Here is a 16,344-nt window from a genome sequence, read left to right as displayed (position 1 = left end):
AAAACTACCTCTGAGCCGTGTTTTAAAATTGGTCATTTCATGAGTAAATAGTGCGGGCTTTTGTCTTTTCTAGGGCTTTGAAGTAATAAATCTATGAAACTGAACTGGAGAATTTCTCAAGAATTGACCCCAATTCTTGGTATATCTATGAATCTGAACGGCTCCTTAATGTATTTTATATCAATATAAGGGTTCGAAGTGGATGGGAAGTTTCTCGTATACATGCATGTATACATGCATGAGTAACCGTAGAAGTATTGTTCGCTCGAAACAACTTTTAGTATACAAACCCCAGCAGTGGCTTCCAGGGCAGCAAGGACTCATCCTCGAAACGGACGAAGCACAAGGCTAGTGGCCATTAGCACATTATCCGTCTGTTAGTGATTCCGGTGGCACTTCCGAGCCAAGCGACAGCGAAGTTGCAAGCCAATTTGCCAAAGCCAATGCAGGGGGTCGAGCTCAAGCTCCGGTGGGGTTGTCGTCCACCGGGAGTGAAGGCGGCGAAGGCGGCCAGAGGTCGAGGAGGGAGGGGACGAGGCCAGGCGGCCCCCTCAGTAGCGGTGACTAACCAGATGATGTCTCTGTGGTTCGCGGCTACAACCACCGACGCTTCCTGGATGACACCATTCCAACTTCGAGCACATTGCCAAGTAATAGAGAATTCTCAGAACTCAATTGGGGCTCCCCCTGATGCTGTCGACCTTTCGTTTGTGCCACCACAACCGCCGAACGAGTAATTTATTCGGATTTTTATTATGTAATTTTTTAATTTCTAGAATTTAGATTATAGTTTATTTTTAAATTTCTAAGATTTTAATTACGTATTTTAAAATTTCTGGGATATTAATTTTGTATTTTTCAATTAGGCAATTTTTCTTATTTTGGGATTTTAATTATGTATTTTTCAATTATGTAATTTAAAGTAATTAATGTATTTTAAATGAGCTGTTTTTTATTTAGTTATATTTTTGAATTGAAAAAGTTAAATAGTGGGACCTACGAATAGTTAATAGATGAGATGTATTGGAAATGGAGGGTTGCAAGTATTGTCTCTTTAGGAACAAATGGAGTAAAAAGTGGTATGAGGCCCTGAATAGTGTAGGGATGAGATAAATTGGAGTCTAGAGATGGAATGGAGATGGAGTTGGTGATGCTTTTAACTATTCATTAAATATTATATTTACGCTTGCTTTTTTATTATTGTTAGGTTCTTGATTTACATAGTCAAGAGATGAAGAATCATTTCCAAAAAACAAATAGTATAGAATTGTTTATTCGCATGGGTTGCATCAATTGCGTTAGTCCAAAAAACTCACTTGGGTATGGGTATGACGGACTCGTCGGAAATAGTTATCAGCTAGTGTGTCATATAAACATGCGTTACATGTAAAATTAAATATTTAATAATATTTTTTTAAAATTTCTACACCAGTTTGTTTAAATTATTGGATCAGCCAACGTACACAATATACACAATACACACTACATACATACACTACACTCACTCATTCACAGGACGCTACACAAAGCATCCACTATAAGCACACACACAATACTCACTAAATATATACACACGTTGTACGTATATTGAATATTTTCTTAATTTTCTCTCTTTTTCATTTCCTTATGTTAGTTTTTATTTGATTTTATTTTTTTCCCTTAAGTTCTATTCTCTATTCTTCAATTATAAATATTTTTTCTTATATTTTATTACTTTTTATGTATTTTTTATCACTACTAATATTTTACTTTGTATTTTTCTCATATTACGTCTTTGCTTTTTATTGTAAAAATTATTATAGTTTCTATTCATTTCTTTATAATGTACATGCGAGATTAAGTTTGCATGCACAGTTATGTATACGAATTAATTAGTTTTTCCAAAAAAACAATAATTTATGTACTTTTAACATTTAAAAACAACGAAACTGATAGGGTTTACCTATCAAAGTAGTTATTTGAGTGAAAGAGACGTGAATTTTGAGAGAGATTAGAGAGAAATCGGTTTCTCCAAGAGGGAGAACCGTAGGGAGAAAATGATAAATATTATTTTAATTCATTCTTCTTGATAATAATAAAAGACTCCACACAAATTTGTAATATATGTGGTACAATAAGATCTTCTATAAACTAGGAAAGCAAATCAAATCCTAACCACTATGGAAAGTAAATAAAATCATAACAACTAAATAATACTAAAGCATAAATAAACTAAATAAATATACGGAGAAAATATCAGCTCTCTTCCGGAATAAAATAGAATATCATGTCTCTATCAACTCCCCATCGTTGAAAACCACCTTGCCCTCAAGGTGGAAGTCAGAAAAATAATCTTCCATCTCGTTGGCGCTGTCTTTGTTTGGATCTTCGTCTGCAAAAAAAATTGTATCATTTGGGATCGCAACGAGTGACGGACAAACCGTCTTTGGACATGAGATCCCTTCCGCGACTTCAGTGACATAACCAATGATGACAATAGTGATTTTTGGGCTATGAGATTTTGGAAGAAATTTGGTTTCCACCAAATCCATTGGCTCATCTAGCTTTTCAGACGATTCATCATCATTTTTTACCGTCTCTTCGATGAAGGGATCAGACTTTACATTTGTTGTTGGCTCATCATCGTTTTTTGCGACAGACTCGATGATAGAATCAGATGTGGCAACCTTTTTAGCCATGGCCTCCTTTTAAGCTAAATATGCAACTGCCTCCGTAATTTTGTTGAGAAGTTTATTCCTCTCGGCGAAGTAAATGGCATCCTCATCAAAATTATGATAAACAGCATCCAGAAATTCTTGCCATGAGCACTTAGGATTCGAGCGTCGATACTCATGGAGCCATACAGATGTTGGATGGTCAAAAAATAACCTCACAAAAAATAGACGATCAACATCAGAAAACAAGTGATAGTCAAAATATTCCTGAATATCCAAAATCCATCTCACGGGGTTAACACCAGAAAATCGAGGAGGAGAGTCTGGAGGAGAGTTTGACAGAAGACGGACATGGTGATAGAAAGTAAATCAATAGGAGGATGAGAACCTAATGAAAGCACCAATTTGATAGGGTTTACCTATCAAAGTAGTTATTTGAGTGAAAGAGAGGATTTTGAGAGAGATTAGAGAGAAATCAGTTTCTCCACGAGGGAGACCCGTAGGGAGAGAATGATAAATATTACTTTAATGCATTCTTCTTGATAATAATAAAAGACTCCACACATATTTAATACATGTGGTACAAAAAGATCTTTAAACTAGGAAAGCAAATCAAAATCCTAACCACTATGGAAAGTAAATAAAATAATAACAACTAAATAATACTAAAGCATAAATAAACTAAATAAATATACGGAGAGAATATCAGCTCTCTTTCGGAATAAAATAGAATATCATGTCCCTATCAGAAACCTTAGATAGTTTGATGATGAATTTCCTCCAGAAAATAAAAGACAACATTTGTTAAGGCTAAAACCAATATAGATATTGGCAAGACCTGCCATGCAACAAAAGGAATTTAATTTTGGGAAGATTTATCCGACTTTATTATTTGGCTAATAACGTCACGTTAATTAATTAAAAAACCAAGTTGGTTTAATTCAATTTCAAAGTAAACAAAGCCCACGAGCTGTTCTTAAAATTAGGTAAGTAATATCCCTATTATTATGGGGTTTATTTATTTAACAGATTCCTGCCTTTTTGCAAGTCTTGAACCCCAGTGCACTCTATACGGCTAAATTTTATCCATCCAATCTTTTTGGTTATGTTCATAATAGTTTCTTTCTGCAGAATTTTGTGGAAAATGTTCAAGAATATCTCAATGTAGCGGTGAAAGTCTCAAACAAATTCTTCATTCGTTGGATTGTTGTTCAAGGTTGATTTTCAACATTCAAATTTTGTTTTTTGTGATTAGTTATAAGATATAGTGAAAAGAATTACTATCCGAAAATAAATATTTTTATGATGTGAAATCATATTTTCTGTATTTTGATATTGGATTGTATTTTTTTTGTGGCAGAAACGATATCTGATTATGGATTTGGAAGATTCAGTATCATATATTTTGTCAAGATTTTAATATCTTTTGTCATAATAATTTCTATGAATTTTTTCATCCATTGACATGTAATCTTTTATTTTTTTTTTTTGGTTTTAGTTCATATTGTTTCTCAAGCATATACACACATTATATGAACACTAGACGGAAGTTTCAAACAATTTTTTATTGATGTGAATTGCTTGTTTAAGGTTGATTTTCAGCATCCAAAATCTGCTGAAATTCAAAATGATATGATTCGAGAAGGCTCTAGATTATGGCCTATTCCGGTTGATGTTGAACCGGTTTATCCGGCTTTCTTAAGAGAATCAATGTACGACGAGGTTGATGACGATACACTTGCACAAGTCTCATCTTGTGGAGCAGTTGCATCTGATTTTCAATCCTGTTTTTATGATATGGATTGTGAGTTTCAGTAAATAATGCTTCGAATTATAGATTTTTGTATGTAATTAGTGATCTCGCATATGTTCATGTCTCAGTTGATAGGAAAAGATCTGCTTGCTGAATTCATTATACATGGATTTCTTGGTCTAGGTAAACACTGTCTTCATTTTAATATTATACTATCTATTTGTATCTTTTTTGTTATTGTATTGTACCTAGCTAGTTTTTCTTTGACTCTGAAAATTGTTACCAGCAATTCTTAAAAGATTATGATTCAATGATAATCCTAAATTTCAGGCTCACTGCAATTTACAATGCCCCAGTCTTCGGATGATAAAGTGACTTCTTTTGTTGATTTTTCTGTTGAAATTTGGCAAAATTTTGCCATCCCACATCGGTGGGGAGTAGATAGTTTGGGGGTGTGGCTTCCTATAAAAGGAGCTCACCCCCCATTTTGTAATCTATCCCAAATTTGTATTCTCTTCTTCGTCTATATATAAGCGGGCTCTGCAGAGGGTGCTCGGAGACGTAGGCAATTTGGCCGAACTCCGTTATCAAAGTTTCGGGTGTGTTCTTTCTTTATTATTTATTTTGTTCCGCATTTATTTCTGGTTTTATTTTCTGTTGTGATATTGTATTCAATATTATTTGCGGGTTTAAATAGTAGTGTTTTGTGCGGTTCTTTTGGGTGTTTTTATATTGTGATAAATACACCGACTGATAAATTCTGTTAGGAATCTGGTATTTAAGAGGGACAGTGTCCTCGCCAGTCTTTCCAAAGAATTTATTTGGAGAAGTAATTTTATCGAGTAGACCCCATTGGGTTAACTCTGAAATTACTGAATCGGTTCATTTCACTATTTGAGAGAAAATTACCCGGTTTTCTCAACAAGTGGTATCAGAGCCAAAGGTTCGTCCTTGGTTCTGTTTGTTTGTAATATTGAATACTTTATTTTGAGTCTGTAATGGCGGGTAATGATCAAGAAAACAAGGCTAGTTCTTCGTCATCGTGGTCGAGGTTTCCACTGTCAAATATGAAATTGACGGTGGAGATATTTGACGGTACTGGCCATTTTGGTATGTGGCAGGGGGAGGTTCTAGACTCTCTTTTCCAGCAAGGTCTTGACATTGCCATTGAAGAAAAGAAACCAGAAGATATAGATGATAAAGATTGGAGTACCATAAATCGGTTAGCTTGTGGAACAATTCGGTCGTGTCTCTCCAGGGAACAGAAGTATGCTGTCAAGAATGAGACTTCTGCCCATAGATTGTGGAAGACACTGGAGGACAAATTTCTGAAGAAGAGTGGTCAGAATAAGCTCCTTATGAAGAAAAGGTTGTTCCGATTTGAATACCGATCAGGTACCACTATGAATGAACACATTACTTTGTTTAACCAATTAGTAGGAGACCTGCTAAATTTAGATGTGAAATTTGAGGATGAGGATCTGGCATTGATGTTGTTGTCGTCTCTACCTGATGAATTTGAACATCTGGAGACCACATTACTCCACGGTAAAGAGAATGTGTCTTTAGATACTGTATGTTCTGCTTTGTATAGTCATGAATTGCGAAAGGCAGATAAAATGAAAGGCAAAGCAGTTACATATGAAGCATTAGTGGCAAGAGGTCGTCAACAAGGCCGATCAAAGGAGAGAAGATGAAGGTCCAAATCGAAAAGGCGAGTTGCCAAAGATGAGTGTGCTTTCTGTTATGAGAAAGGACATTGGAAGAAAGACTGCCCAAAGTTGAAGAAGAAAGAAAAGGCTTCGCAAGATGCAAATGTTGCTGAATGCAAAAATGATGCGGAGTCAGATTGTTCTTTGACGGTTTCACCTTCAACATCGCATCCAGACGAGTGGATATTGGATTCAGGTTGCACCTATCATATGTGTCCCATCAGGGAGTGGTTCTTTGATTTCGAAGAACTCAATGGCGGACTTGTTTACATGGGGAATGACAGTCCATGTAAGACAGCCGGGATAGGCTCAATCAAGCTACGGAATCAGGATGGATCCACTAGAATTTTGAAGGATGTGCGGTACGTGCCCCAGTTGAAGAAGAATCTCATCTCATTGGGGGCCTTAGAATCTAAAGGCCTAGTTGTGATGATGCGAGATGGAATTCTTAAAGCAACTTCAGGAGCATTGGTGATGTTGAAAGGTGTGAGGAAGAACAATTTGTATTACTACCAAGGTAGTACAGTTGTTGGGACAGTAGCAACTGCAACTTCGAGTAATAAGAAGGATGCAGAGGCGACGAAGCTTTGGCATTTGCGATTGGGACATGCTGGTGAGAGATCATTGCAAATTCTCGCCAAGCAAGGATTATTGAAAGGTACGAAGTCTTGCAAATTAGAGTTTTGCGAGCATTGTGTTCTGGGAAAACAACGAAAAGTGAAATTTGGCACTGCAATCCATAATACGAAGGGAATTCTGGATTACGTGCACTCAGATGTGTGGGGACCTGCCAAGACTCCGTCACTTGGAGGTAGACACTATTTTGTCACTTTTGTTGATGATTTTTCCAAGAGAGTTTGGGTGTACACTATGAAGAGCAAAAATGAAGTCCTTGGGATTTTTCTGAAATGGAAAGCTCAAGTTGAAAATCAGATGGGGAGGAAGATCAAGGTTCTCCGATCAGACAACGGTGGAGAATACAAGAGTGATCCTTTCCAAGATGTATGCCAGGAGTGTGGCATAGTTCGGCACTTCACAGTGAGACATACACCACAGCAGAATGGAGTGTCAGAGCGTATGAATCGAACACTAGTGGAGAAAGTTCGTTGTATGCTGTCTAATGCTGGGCTAGACAGGACATTTTGGGCTGAGGCCATCTCATACGCTCAACACATTGTCAATCGTTTGCCATGTTCTGCCATTGATGGCAAGACTCCTTTAGAGGTATGGTCCGGTAAACCAGCAACTGATTATGATTCTTTGCGTATTTTTGGTTCTATTGCATATTATCATGTGACTGAATCAAAGTTGGATCCACGTGCAAAGAAGGCTTTGTTTATGGGTTTCAGTGCTGGTGTTAAAGGATATCGGTTATGGTGTTTGGAGTCTAAGAAGACGATTGTAAGTAGGGATGTCACCTTTGATGAATCTTCCAGGTTGAATAAGGTAAATCCAAATAGTAGTGATACTTCGCAGCAGGTGGGGTATACACCTAAGCAGGTGGAGTTCGAAGAAGCAGTTGTGATCCCAACTACGAACACCACAAATGACTCTCCTATGGAAGAAGAAGAGTCAGATGATGAAGAGGTTCCACCCCAAGAACCTTCGCAGCAATCAGAGCCAATTGCAGTCAGGCGAACGAGGCGGGAAAATAAGAAACCTGCTCGATTTGCGGATATGGTAGCATATGCGCTACCAGTTGTTGATGATGTTCCATGTATTTTTTCGAAAGCTATTGAAAGTTCAGAAAGCGATGGTTGGAAAGGTGCTTTGGAAGAAGAGATGCAATCTCTTCAGAAGAACAAGACATGGAAGCTGATGCCATTGCCGGAAGGCAGGAAGGCAATTGGATGTAAATGGGTTTTTGCAAAGAAAGAGGGATTTCCTGACAGAAATGATGTTCGCTACAAAGCAAGATTGGTAGCTAAAGGCTACGCCCTGAAGGAGGGAATTGATTACAATGAGGTATTTTCTCCTGTTGTTAAACATTCCTCCATTAGAATTTTGTTGGCTTTGGTAGCGCAGTTGAATTTGGAGCTAGCTCAACTTGATGTGAAGACCGCGTTTTTACACGGTGATCTGAAGGAGGAAATCTATATGACCCAACCGGAGGGATTCAAGGTTGCTGGTAAAGAAAATTGGGTTTGCAAGTTGAACAAATCGTTGTACGGATTGAAGCAGTCTTCAAGACAGTGGTACAAACGGTTTGACAAGTTTATGAAGGATCAGATGTACACAAGAAGCAAATACGACCACTGTGTGTATTTGCGCAGACTTCAAGATGGTTCCTACATCTACCTACTCTTATACGTTGATGATATGCTAATAGCATCAAAGAGCCAAGTTGAAATTGACAGATTGAAGGCTCAGTTGAGTAAAGAGTTCGAGATGAAGGATTTGGGGGAAGCCAAGAAGATTCTCGGCATGGAGATAACAAGAGATAGAGAAGGAGGCAAGCTTTGGCTGACACAGAAGCAGTATTTGACCAAAGTACTACAGCGTTTTGGTATAAATGATGATTCCAAACCTGTAAGTACCCCACTTGCTCCTCATTTGAAACTTAGTTCTCAGTTATCTCCAAATACGGAAGATGAGCGAGAATATATGGCGAAGGTTCCCTATGCTAACGCAGTTGGAAGCTTGATGTATGCAATGGTGTACAAGACCAGACATTTCACAGGCCGTTGGTACTGTGAGCAGATACATGCATGATCCAGGAAAGGGTCATTGGCAAGCTGTGAAATGGATTCTGCGGTATATCAAAGATACTGTAGACATTGGTTTGTTGTTTGAGCAGGATAAATCACTTGGTCATTTTGCAGTTGGATATTGTGATTCCGACTATGCTGGTGATTTGGATAAGCGAAGATCTACAACGGGCTATTTGTTCACTTTAGCGAGTGCGCCTATTAGTTGGAAGTCTACCTTGCAGTCAACGGTAGCTTTGTCTACGACAGAGGCAGAGTACATGGCCATTACTAAAGCTGTGAAGGAGGCGATTTGGCTTCATGGGTTGCTGAAAGAATTGGGTGTTGGTCAGAAACAACTTGAAGTATATTCTGACAGCCAGTGCGCTATTCATTTACCAAAGAATCAGGTCTTTCATGCAAGGACGAAACACATTGATGTTCGCTATCATTTTGTGCGGGAAATTCTCGAAGAAGAGGAAATTGTCATCCGAAAGGTTCCAACTTTGGAGAATCCTGCAGATATGTTGACCAAGGTGGTGACAAGAGCCAAGTTTGAACATTGTTTAGACTTGGTTAATATTCTGCGATTTGGAGCTGGCGCTTGAATGCGCCAATATGGAGGCACCGTGAGTCGTTTGTTTAGATGGAGAAGATTCGTGTTCGGTGGAACTTGAAATTTTGTCAAGGTGGAGATTTGTTGAAATTTGGCAAAATTTTGCCATCCCACATCGGTGGGGAGTAGATAGTTTGGGGGTGTGGCTTCCTATAAAAGGAGCTCACCCCCCATTTTGTAATCTATCCCAAATTTGTATTCTCTTCTCCGTCTATATATAAGCGGGCTCTGCAGAGGGTGCTCGGAGACGTAGGCAATTTGGCCGAACTCCGTTATCAAAGTTTCAGGTGTGTTCTTTCTTTATTATTTATTTTGTTCCGCATTTATTTCTGGTTTTATTTTCTGTTGTGATATTGTATTCAATATTATTTGCGGGTTTAAATAGTAGTGTTTTGTGCGGTTCTTTTGGGTGTTTTTATATTGTGATAAATACACCGACTGATAAATTCTGTTAGGAATCTGGTATTTAAGAGGGACAGTGTCCTCGCCAGTCTTTCCAAAGAATTTATTTGGAGAAGTAATTTTATCGAGTAGACCCCATTGGGTTAACTCTGAAATTACTGAATCGGTTCATTTCACTATTTGAGAGAAAATTACCCGGTTTTCTCAACATTTTCATCATCGAAAACAAGCAGTAATGTTGCTTCAAACTCTAACCCTATTTTGGTTGTGTTACTAAATTGTATGCTTTATTTAGTCTTGCTTCCTCATTCTTAGAATTCAAATCTAGCTCTTGGACAGGAAATTCTCATTTAGACATCAAATACTTGTTTAATGCCTCACATAAATATTGTATATTCACACATGCGGCACTATTCACAAGCACACCTATTTCAAAAAATCTATATTTCTTGATTTTTATTAAATTTTTATCATTGTTTAACACATATATTTCTACTATTTTATAGACATAAAGTTTGATTATGGGCATCAATTTGAAGCTTCTGATTCCGATTCCGATTCCGATAAAGGTAGCATTATTATTCTCTGTCTTTGAAAATAGAAGTTTTTAAAGTAGCGCAAATTTTAATTTATAATTGTAAAATAAGACGGAGATACAAATAAAAAGTGATTGAATTATGTTTAGTGAAGAATAAGTCTCACCTCCTTAGAGAGAAAAATGTTTCATAAAATAGAAAGTACTAAGAGTTTTTATTTTTAAAGGACAGACCAAAATGAACATAGTTAATATTTTTTAGAAAGTACTAATAGTGTGTTTGTTATACGGAGTATCTTCTGAACAGTGTCTTATTTGTCACATTCATAGTACTTTTTTAACTTGTCTTTCAACTTGGACTCCTCATATGTCAGACTACCAGAGCAATTCCGAAAATGTCGAAGTTGATGAGGACGAGGAGTGGGTGAAATTGGATGAAGATTTCAACGATGAAGATTGGGAAATCATATAAGACAAACAGGATAGGGAGAAATTGGATGAAGGTTGTTTAGGTTTAGTACTTGTTTTCAAAAGTAATTGGTGAATCCTGGTTTGAGAAGTTGCTAATATTGTTGGACTGTTTCTGATTTCCAAATGAATTTTTTGAATTATAAATGTAACCTAAACGATAGTAAAAATCATTTTGAGGATACCATATTTTGAGATGACAAATTTCCATGTTTACAAATGGAGATGAATTCAAATGGTTGATTATGTAAGAAGAAAAAATAGCTCATTTTTTGCTGGCTTTAAGTACGAATATATCAACTGTGGTGAATAAAAAACAGTACTCCCTCCGTTCCATAATAGATTGCATGCTTGAAGAATGATACGGGATTTTAGGAGGTATTGTTTTGTGTATTAGGTGGTGAGAGAAAATAGTAATATATTTATATTAATGTCAGAGAGAGCTTTAAAAAAAAGAAATGTGACATTTTTTGTGGAGTAAACTAAAAAGAAAAGTATGAAATCTATTATAGGACGGAGGGAGTAGTATAAGAGAATAACTAATTGAAAAACAAAAGTAAAAATGATGTCATAAAACAAAAAAAAAGGAACAATGAAAAGAAAGAGAAACAAATCTATTACTACTATACATGAAACAAGCTTTACATATACACCTCTCTTCCCATCACAAGACACAAATTTAAACCCTTCTTCACACAGAAAGGCTCACAGATAAGCTAAACAGTATTGTACTGGCAAAAATCGAAAGAATGGAAACAAAGAGATCCGCACCGACTCCTCGGTACCCTGTGGTCGACAACATAATTATTCAAGTGTTAGAATCACAAAACAAAAAGAAACTATGCTGAGATGATTGATGAAGAGAAATACGCACCAGGATTGCCCAAATTCTGCGATGTAGGTAGTGCAGGCAATGACATCTCTGTATATGCGAACAGAACTTTTTATAGAATGTTCATTTGAACAGATTAAACGGAAAGATTGATCTAGTGACTGATGAAAAAAACTGGTTACCAGGAGCGCAAAGTGACATTGATGTGATGGACGATGATGATGGCCATGGTGCTGCAATATTGTCCCGTAAATCACAAGTGAAGCTGAATCCAGACGAGTTATAATATATCATGTCTGCAGGAAGGCTCCCGAGCAAACATCCTACAAAATTGGTCACAGCAAAATTATTTCACCAACACATGAACTAAATTATAGTGGAAGACAAATAGGCAATATATAAACACCACAGAAAATAAAAGTATTGTATTGCTCGAGTTTTCTTTGGTATGGCTAGAACGCAAGAGTTATACGATATAAATGGTTTACAATGTCTATTATTTTGGTAAATGGTTTATGTGTACGCAATAAGTCTCTTTTAAAAATATCTTGAAACATTAGAGGGTTTTTTCCATCAAGCTCAAACCTCAGTGGACGTGTTCAATTACTAGAAGGGAATATGCATTTATATTCCAAATACGAATGAAACTGAAGTAGCCCGGTAACTGAGCTTATGTAAATCTTGAAATCAGAATCCGTGACCATATGATAAGTATGACTGAAGCCATCAATCCCTTATACTATATGATGAGATTATACCAACGAGATGCAATTTCTATTACTATATAAAACATCATGTATAAACTATTTGGCAAAACAGAACATAGAAAGGGTGGCTTTATGTACCTTCAGGTCCATACGCTGCTCCAACGAAGCACAGAAACAGATAAGAGAGAACTTATTAGCATATGACCGACCACATCATCATAAGAAACTGCATAGTGGAAACAATTCAGATTCTCACCTTGGAGACTAAAGTCTTTTAAGTCCACATCACAAAGCTCATAAACATTTGTCATCACTCCAGCCTTCTGTAGCATGGCGCCAAACATGGTTGCACATATAATTGCTTGCTTGTTCGTTATCAGCATTTGTTTCTGTATCCCTGCTATGTAAGTATTTAGTGAGCTGCAACATAATGGACTCGGTGCAGCAACATTGCGGCATGCATCAATTACCTCTATTGGGTATTTCATTTCCAAAGGACAAGCTGCACACAAGGAAAGAATCAATAACCTGGTGTCATACAACCAAGAATCTTAATTATTTATGAACTAACATGAAAGTGAAAAATGGCTCTAAGTAAAGCAATATAGAAATTCAAGATTTCTGCATAGTCGTTGAACTAACCAGTCGAAGAATCATATTCCTCATTTGGTAAATCTGATATTATTTTTGCGCTGTGAGAGATTGATTTACATGCCACTCATTTAATCATGCGACTCTTATTCATTTCATTTACTTCAGTTTTCCATTCCAGAAATGGTTTCATACATGAGAAATTATGAATCTAGGGCAGCATCATGTATAACTTTGCCATATAGATACATTACTAAATCTAAGCATCCATGCTTCACAAAAAGCTAGCTTTATGAGAATAAAATGAAGCTACCAAATCAAGCATGAATAGGCACATTGAAGTTATGATGTAATAAGTCCAGAGCCTTTGTCCTAGCGGCAATGAACTTAGACATTATTGTAAGAAGTGCTGAGTTCGAGCCCTCTTGACATCAATTGTAATTTCCTCCTTTCTATTGGAGTTTATTTGTAATTTAAAAAAAAAGAACTTATGATGTAATAAATCATAAGAAAACCATAAAAAAGCATAATGAAATACTCATTTTAAGTTTAAGGTTCAGGGAGTATAATATGAAGGCCTTCAATCACCCAAGAGCATTCAAAGATTTGATCAAATTCATAAGCTTATAAGCAAATTGATGATCTGAGTAGTGAATAATCACCGGGTATTTTAATGGTAAGATTACTTATGAAAAGTATCAGCAAGAATTAGAATATTGATACAAGATGAAAATAAGAAGCCTCTGAATACAAGCTCCCCATCAAGCATTGCAATATATATCAGCCTGATACACACCTTTGTTAACCTTGCAAGCAGACAATATTCTGAATGCTTTGTTTGCATTTTCATGAGGAAGTTTCCTTGAAATCCATGAAAGAACCACTCCTTTGCAATCACTAATTATGTTAACGTGATTAGAAAGTCCAACTGCATCTTTATTATCATTCGTGAATGATTGAGCTCCAGATAGTTCGAGGGCAGCCTCCATTATAACCGGCTGACAAATCGACCGACAGCATTCCTTAAGAGGATCAATTGTACTGCAAGCATCCAATAATTTGCTTGTGTTCACAGTTTTCTCAAAAGTGGTTACGTCCTTCACAGGACAAGTGCCACCAGTCAGATTCGTAGATTTCGCAAAGCATATTATTGGTATTGAATTGTTTGCTCCTCTGCTCGCTAATATACTGACAATATCTTTAAAACAATCGTCTGCGACTGCATTTTGTAAAATTAGATTATCAGAACTGGTACTGTAGAATCCCTGGAATATGTGAAGCAAACTATTGAACTGAGGGCAGCATATAACATTTGCTACTACTCCTGCTAATGGGTGGATGCAGTCCGACGCTGTGATCTCCATGATACTTGAAATGGCAGAAAAATTTACAGGGCACCGTCCAGTCAAGATTGGCTCGTAGGTGGTTGGATAGGTGGGATACATTGGAGGCAAAGAACCACCAGGGAATGAATAATGTGGAATGACAGCTGGTGATACGTCAATGGGTTTAAAAATACCACTTTTAGGTGGGCTAGCAAGCAAAGATGCTGAAGAGACATCACTGGGGGCTAGCATCTTCAGCGCCAGCACATCACTAATGTTACACAGCCAGATAGCAAACTGTATCAGCCAACAACACCAAGAGCCTGCAACCATAAGAAACATGTATTTACAATCGCAAGATTGTATGTTGTATGTTTAATAACTCAACATTTTATGTCACTGTATAGTATAGCACGAAGCGCAGGCTCACATGTATCTTTGAAATGTATATATATATTTTGTGGGCAGACCACCATAAGCCATTGACAACATTGATATACATAAGAAACAACCAAAGAATTACATCATTTACAAAACCTGTCCAGCTATCAAGATGCAAAAAATTCTTAAAGTCATTTGATTGTTCACAATATAAGAAATTTATGAGATGCACATGCACAGTAGCATATGCTGGGATAGAAGTACGAATGACATTCTTATATCAGTCTTAGGTCATGTAAATCTGCAAATTAGATAGTTAAGACCAAAATTATGCAGAGAATACGATATCTCTTACCCTTGAGCCGCGTAGCTGTCTTAACACCATCCATAAGACCCCCTAACCGTCAGGCAACATGGAGAGTTGTGATATAACCTCCAGAGTTGTTAACAGTTATAAATAAGGGGTATCAAAATCAGTACACTGATACCTGCAAAACAATTTCCAGCAAAGATAAGTTCAAACGATCATACAAACCGACATATAAACACATTAATAAAAAGGGAAACAAGAGACCGTAAACAACTAATCTGACAACATAAACCAAAATATGTTATCATGAGAATTCATTTTCTAGCTGCTACTCTTCTCGGCTGATAATCCTTGACTTTATGCCTTACATAAATTTTAACATATTTACTGAAATATAACCAAAATTCACAATCATCTATTATAAGTAATAAAATACTAAAAAACAGAAGAAAAGCATAAGTGCTCTTAATAAAATCTTAAATCTTAGATTCTGAGTCACTGGAAACCCCAAAATAAGAAAGCCAAGATCGCAAACAAATTAATACTATATCAAACCCAAATCCAGGGAGGAATCGAAAACCATAAACTTCAATCTATTATCTCGCATCACTCTATTACTAAAAAATTATTACTTCCTGATGGGGTGCGTACTAAATAAGCCCAACAGCAATGACGGCCAATCAGCCCAAAGCCCAAGGAAGAGTATGAGTTCGGCATTACCAAAGAGTTCGGCCTCAGCCTACAGCTCGGTAAAAGCCAACCAATCAAGATCTACTCTCAGACCGGCAACCAAAGCAGTTCGGTCTCAGTATTCGACCGAGCATCAAGCTCTACTCTCAGATCGGCAACCAAAGCAGTTCGGTCTCAGTATTCGACCGAACAAGGAGTTAGTGGACCCATACAGGATTTCCACAACTTCCAACACACCCACTACCACGTGGTGTCAGCTCAGGCCACGATCGTAGGCCACGACCTACGCTACATGCAGGACCTCCATGACCTCCACGACATCCACAACCATCATTAGTGGTGATGCAAGCCACGATCTTAGTTCAATGTATAAATAGAACTTAGATCAGATAGAAAAGGGTTAAGCTCTCTAGAGATAAAACATCATATAGCAAGTCTGTGTTGTAAGCTGTAATCCCAGATCAAGCAATACAACTCTGCCCTCTTTTCTTCCCGTGGACGTAGATTTACCTCAGTAAATCGAACCACGTAAATTCTCTGTGTCGTGATCCGTTTTTTCCAGCATTCACTAACGTCAGAAATTCGCGGATTCATCACTGGCGCCGTCTGTGGGAAACAGAGAACCAAATTTGTGATAAAGCGAATTTTTGACCCTTTTTCCACCCCAAAAAAATGCATACC

At 37.1% G+C, this 16,344-nt stretch overlaps 1 protein-coding gene across 1 annotated transcript; it reads right to left on the bottom strand.

Moving 5' to 3' along the window:
* Positions 1 to 11,414: 11,414 nt before the first annotated feature.
* Positions 11,415 to 15,476, bottom strand: LOC121803769 (uncharacterized GPI-anchored protein At1g61900-like). Its single transcript, XM_042203382.1, has 7 exons — positions 15,019 to 15,476; positions 13,754 to 14,605; positions 12,623 to 12,868; positions 12,505 to 12,519; positions 11,842 to 11,982; positions 11,702 to 11,749; positions 11,415 to 11,613 (listed from the first exon to the last, which is right to left on the bottom strand). The coding sequence occupies exons 1-7, from the start codon at positions 15,050 to 15,052 to the stop codon at positions 11,519 to 11,521; spliced, it is 1,431 nt and encodes a 476-aa protein (XP_042059316.1). The 5' UTR covers positions 15,053 to 15,476; the 3' UTR covers positions 11,415 to 11,518.
* Positions 15,477 to 16,344: the final 868 nt, after the last annotated feature.

The sequence above is a fragment of the Salvia splendens genome, chromosome 1 (genome assembly GCF_004379255.2).
Source record: "Salvia splendens isolate huo1 chromosome 1, SspV2, whole genome shotgun sequence".
In the NCBI taxonomy this organism is placed as follows: domain Eukaryota; kingdom Viridiplantae; phylum Streptophyta; class Magnoliopsida; order Lamiales; family Lamiaceae; genus Salvia; species Salvia splendens.
The sequence above is the reverse complement of the archived record's forward strand: the minus strand, read 5'-3'. Positions and strand labels throughout refer to the sequence as shown.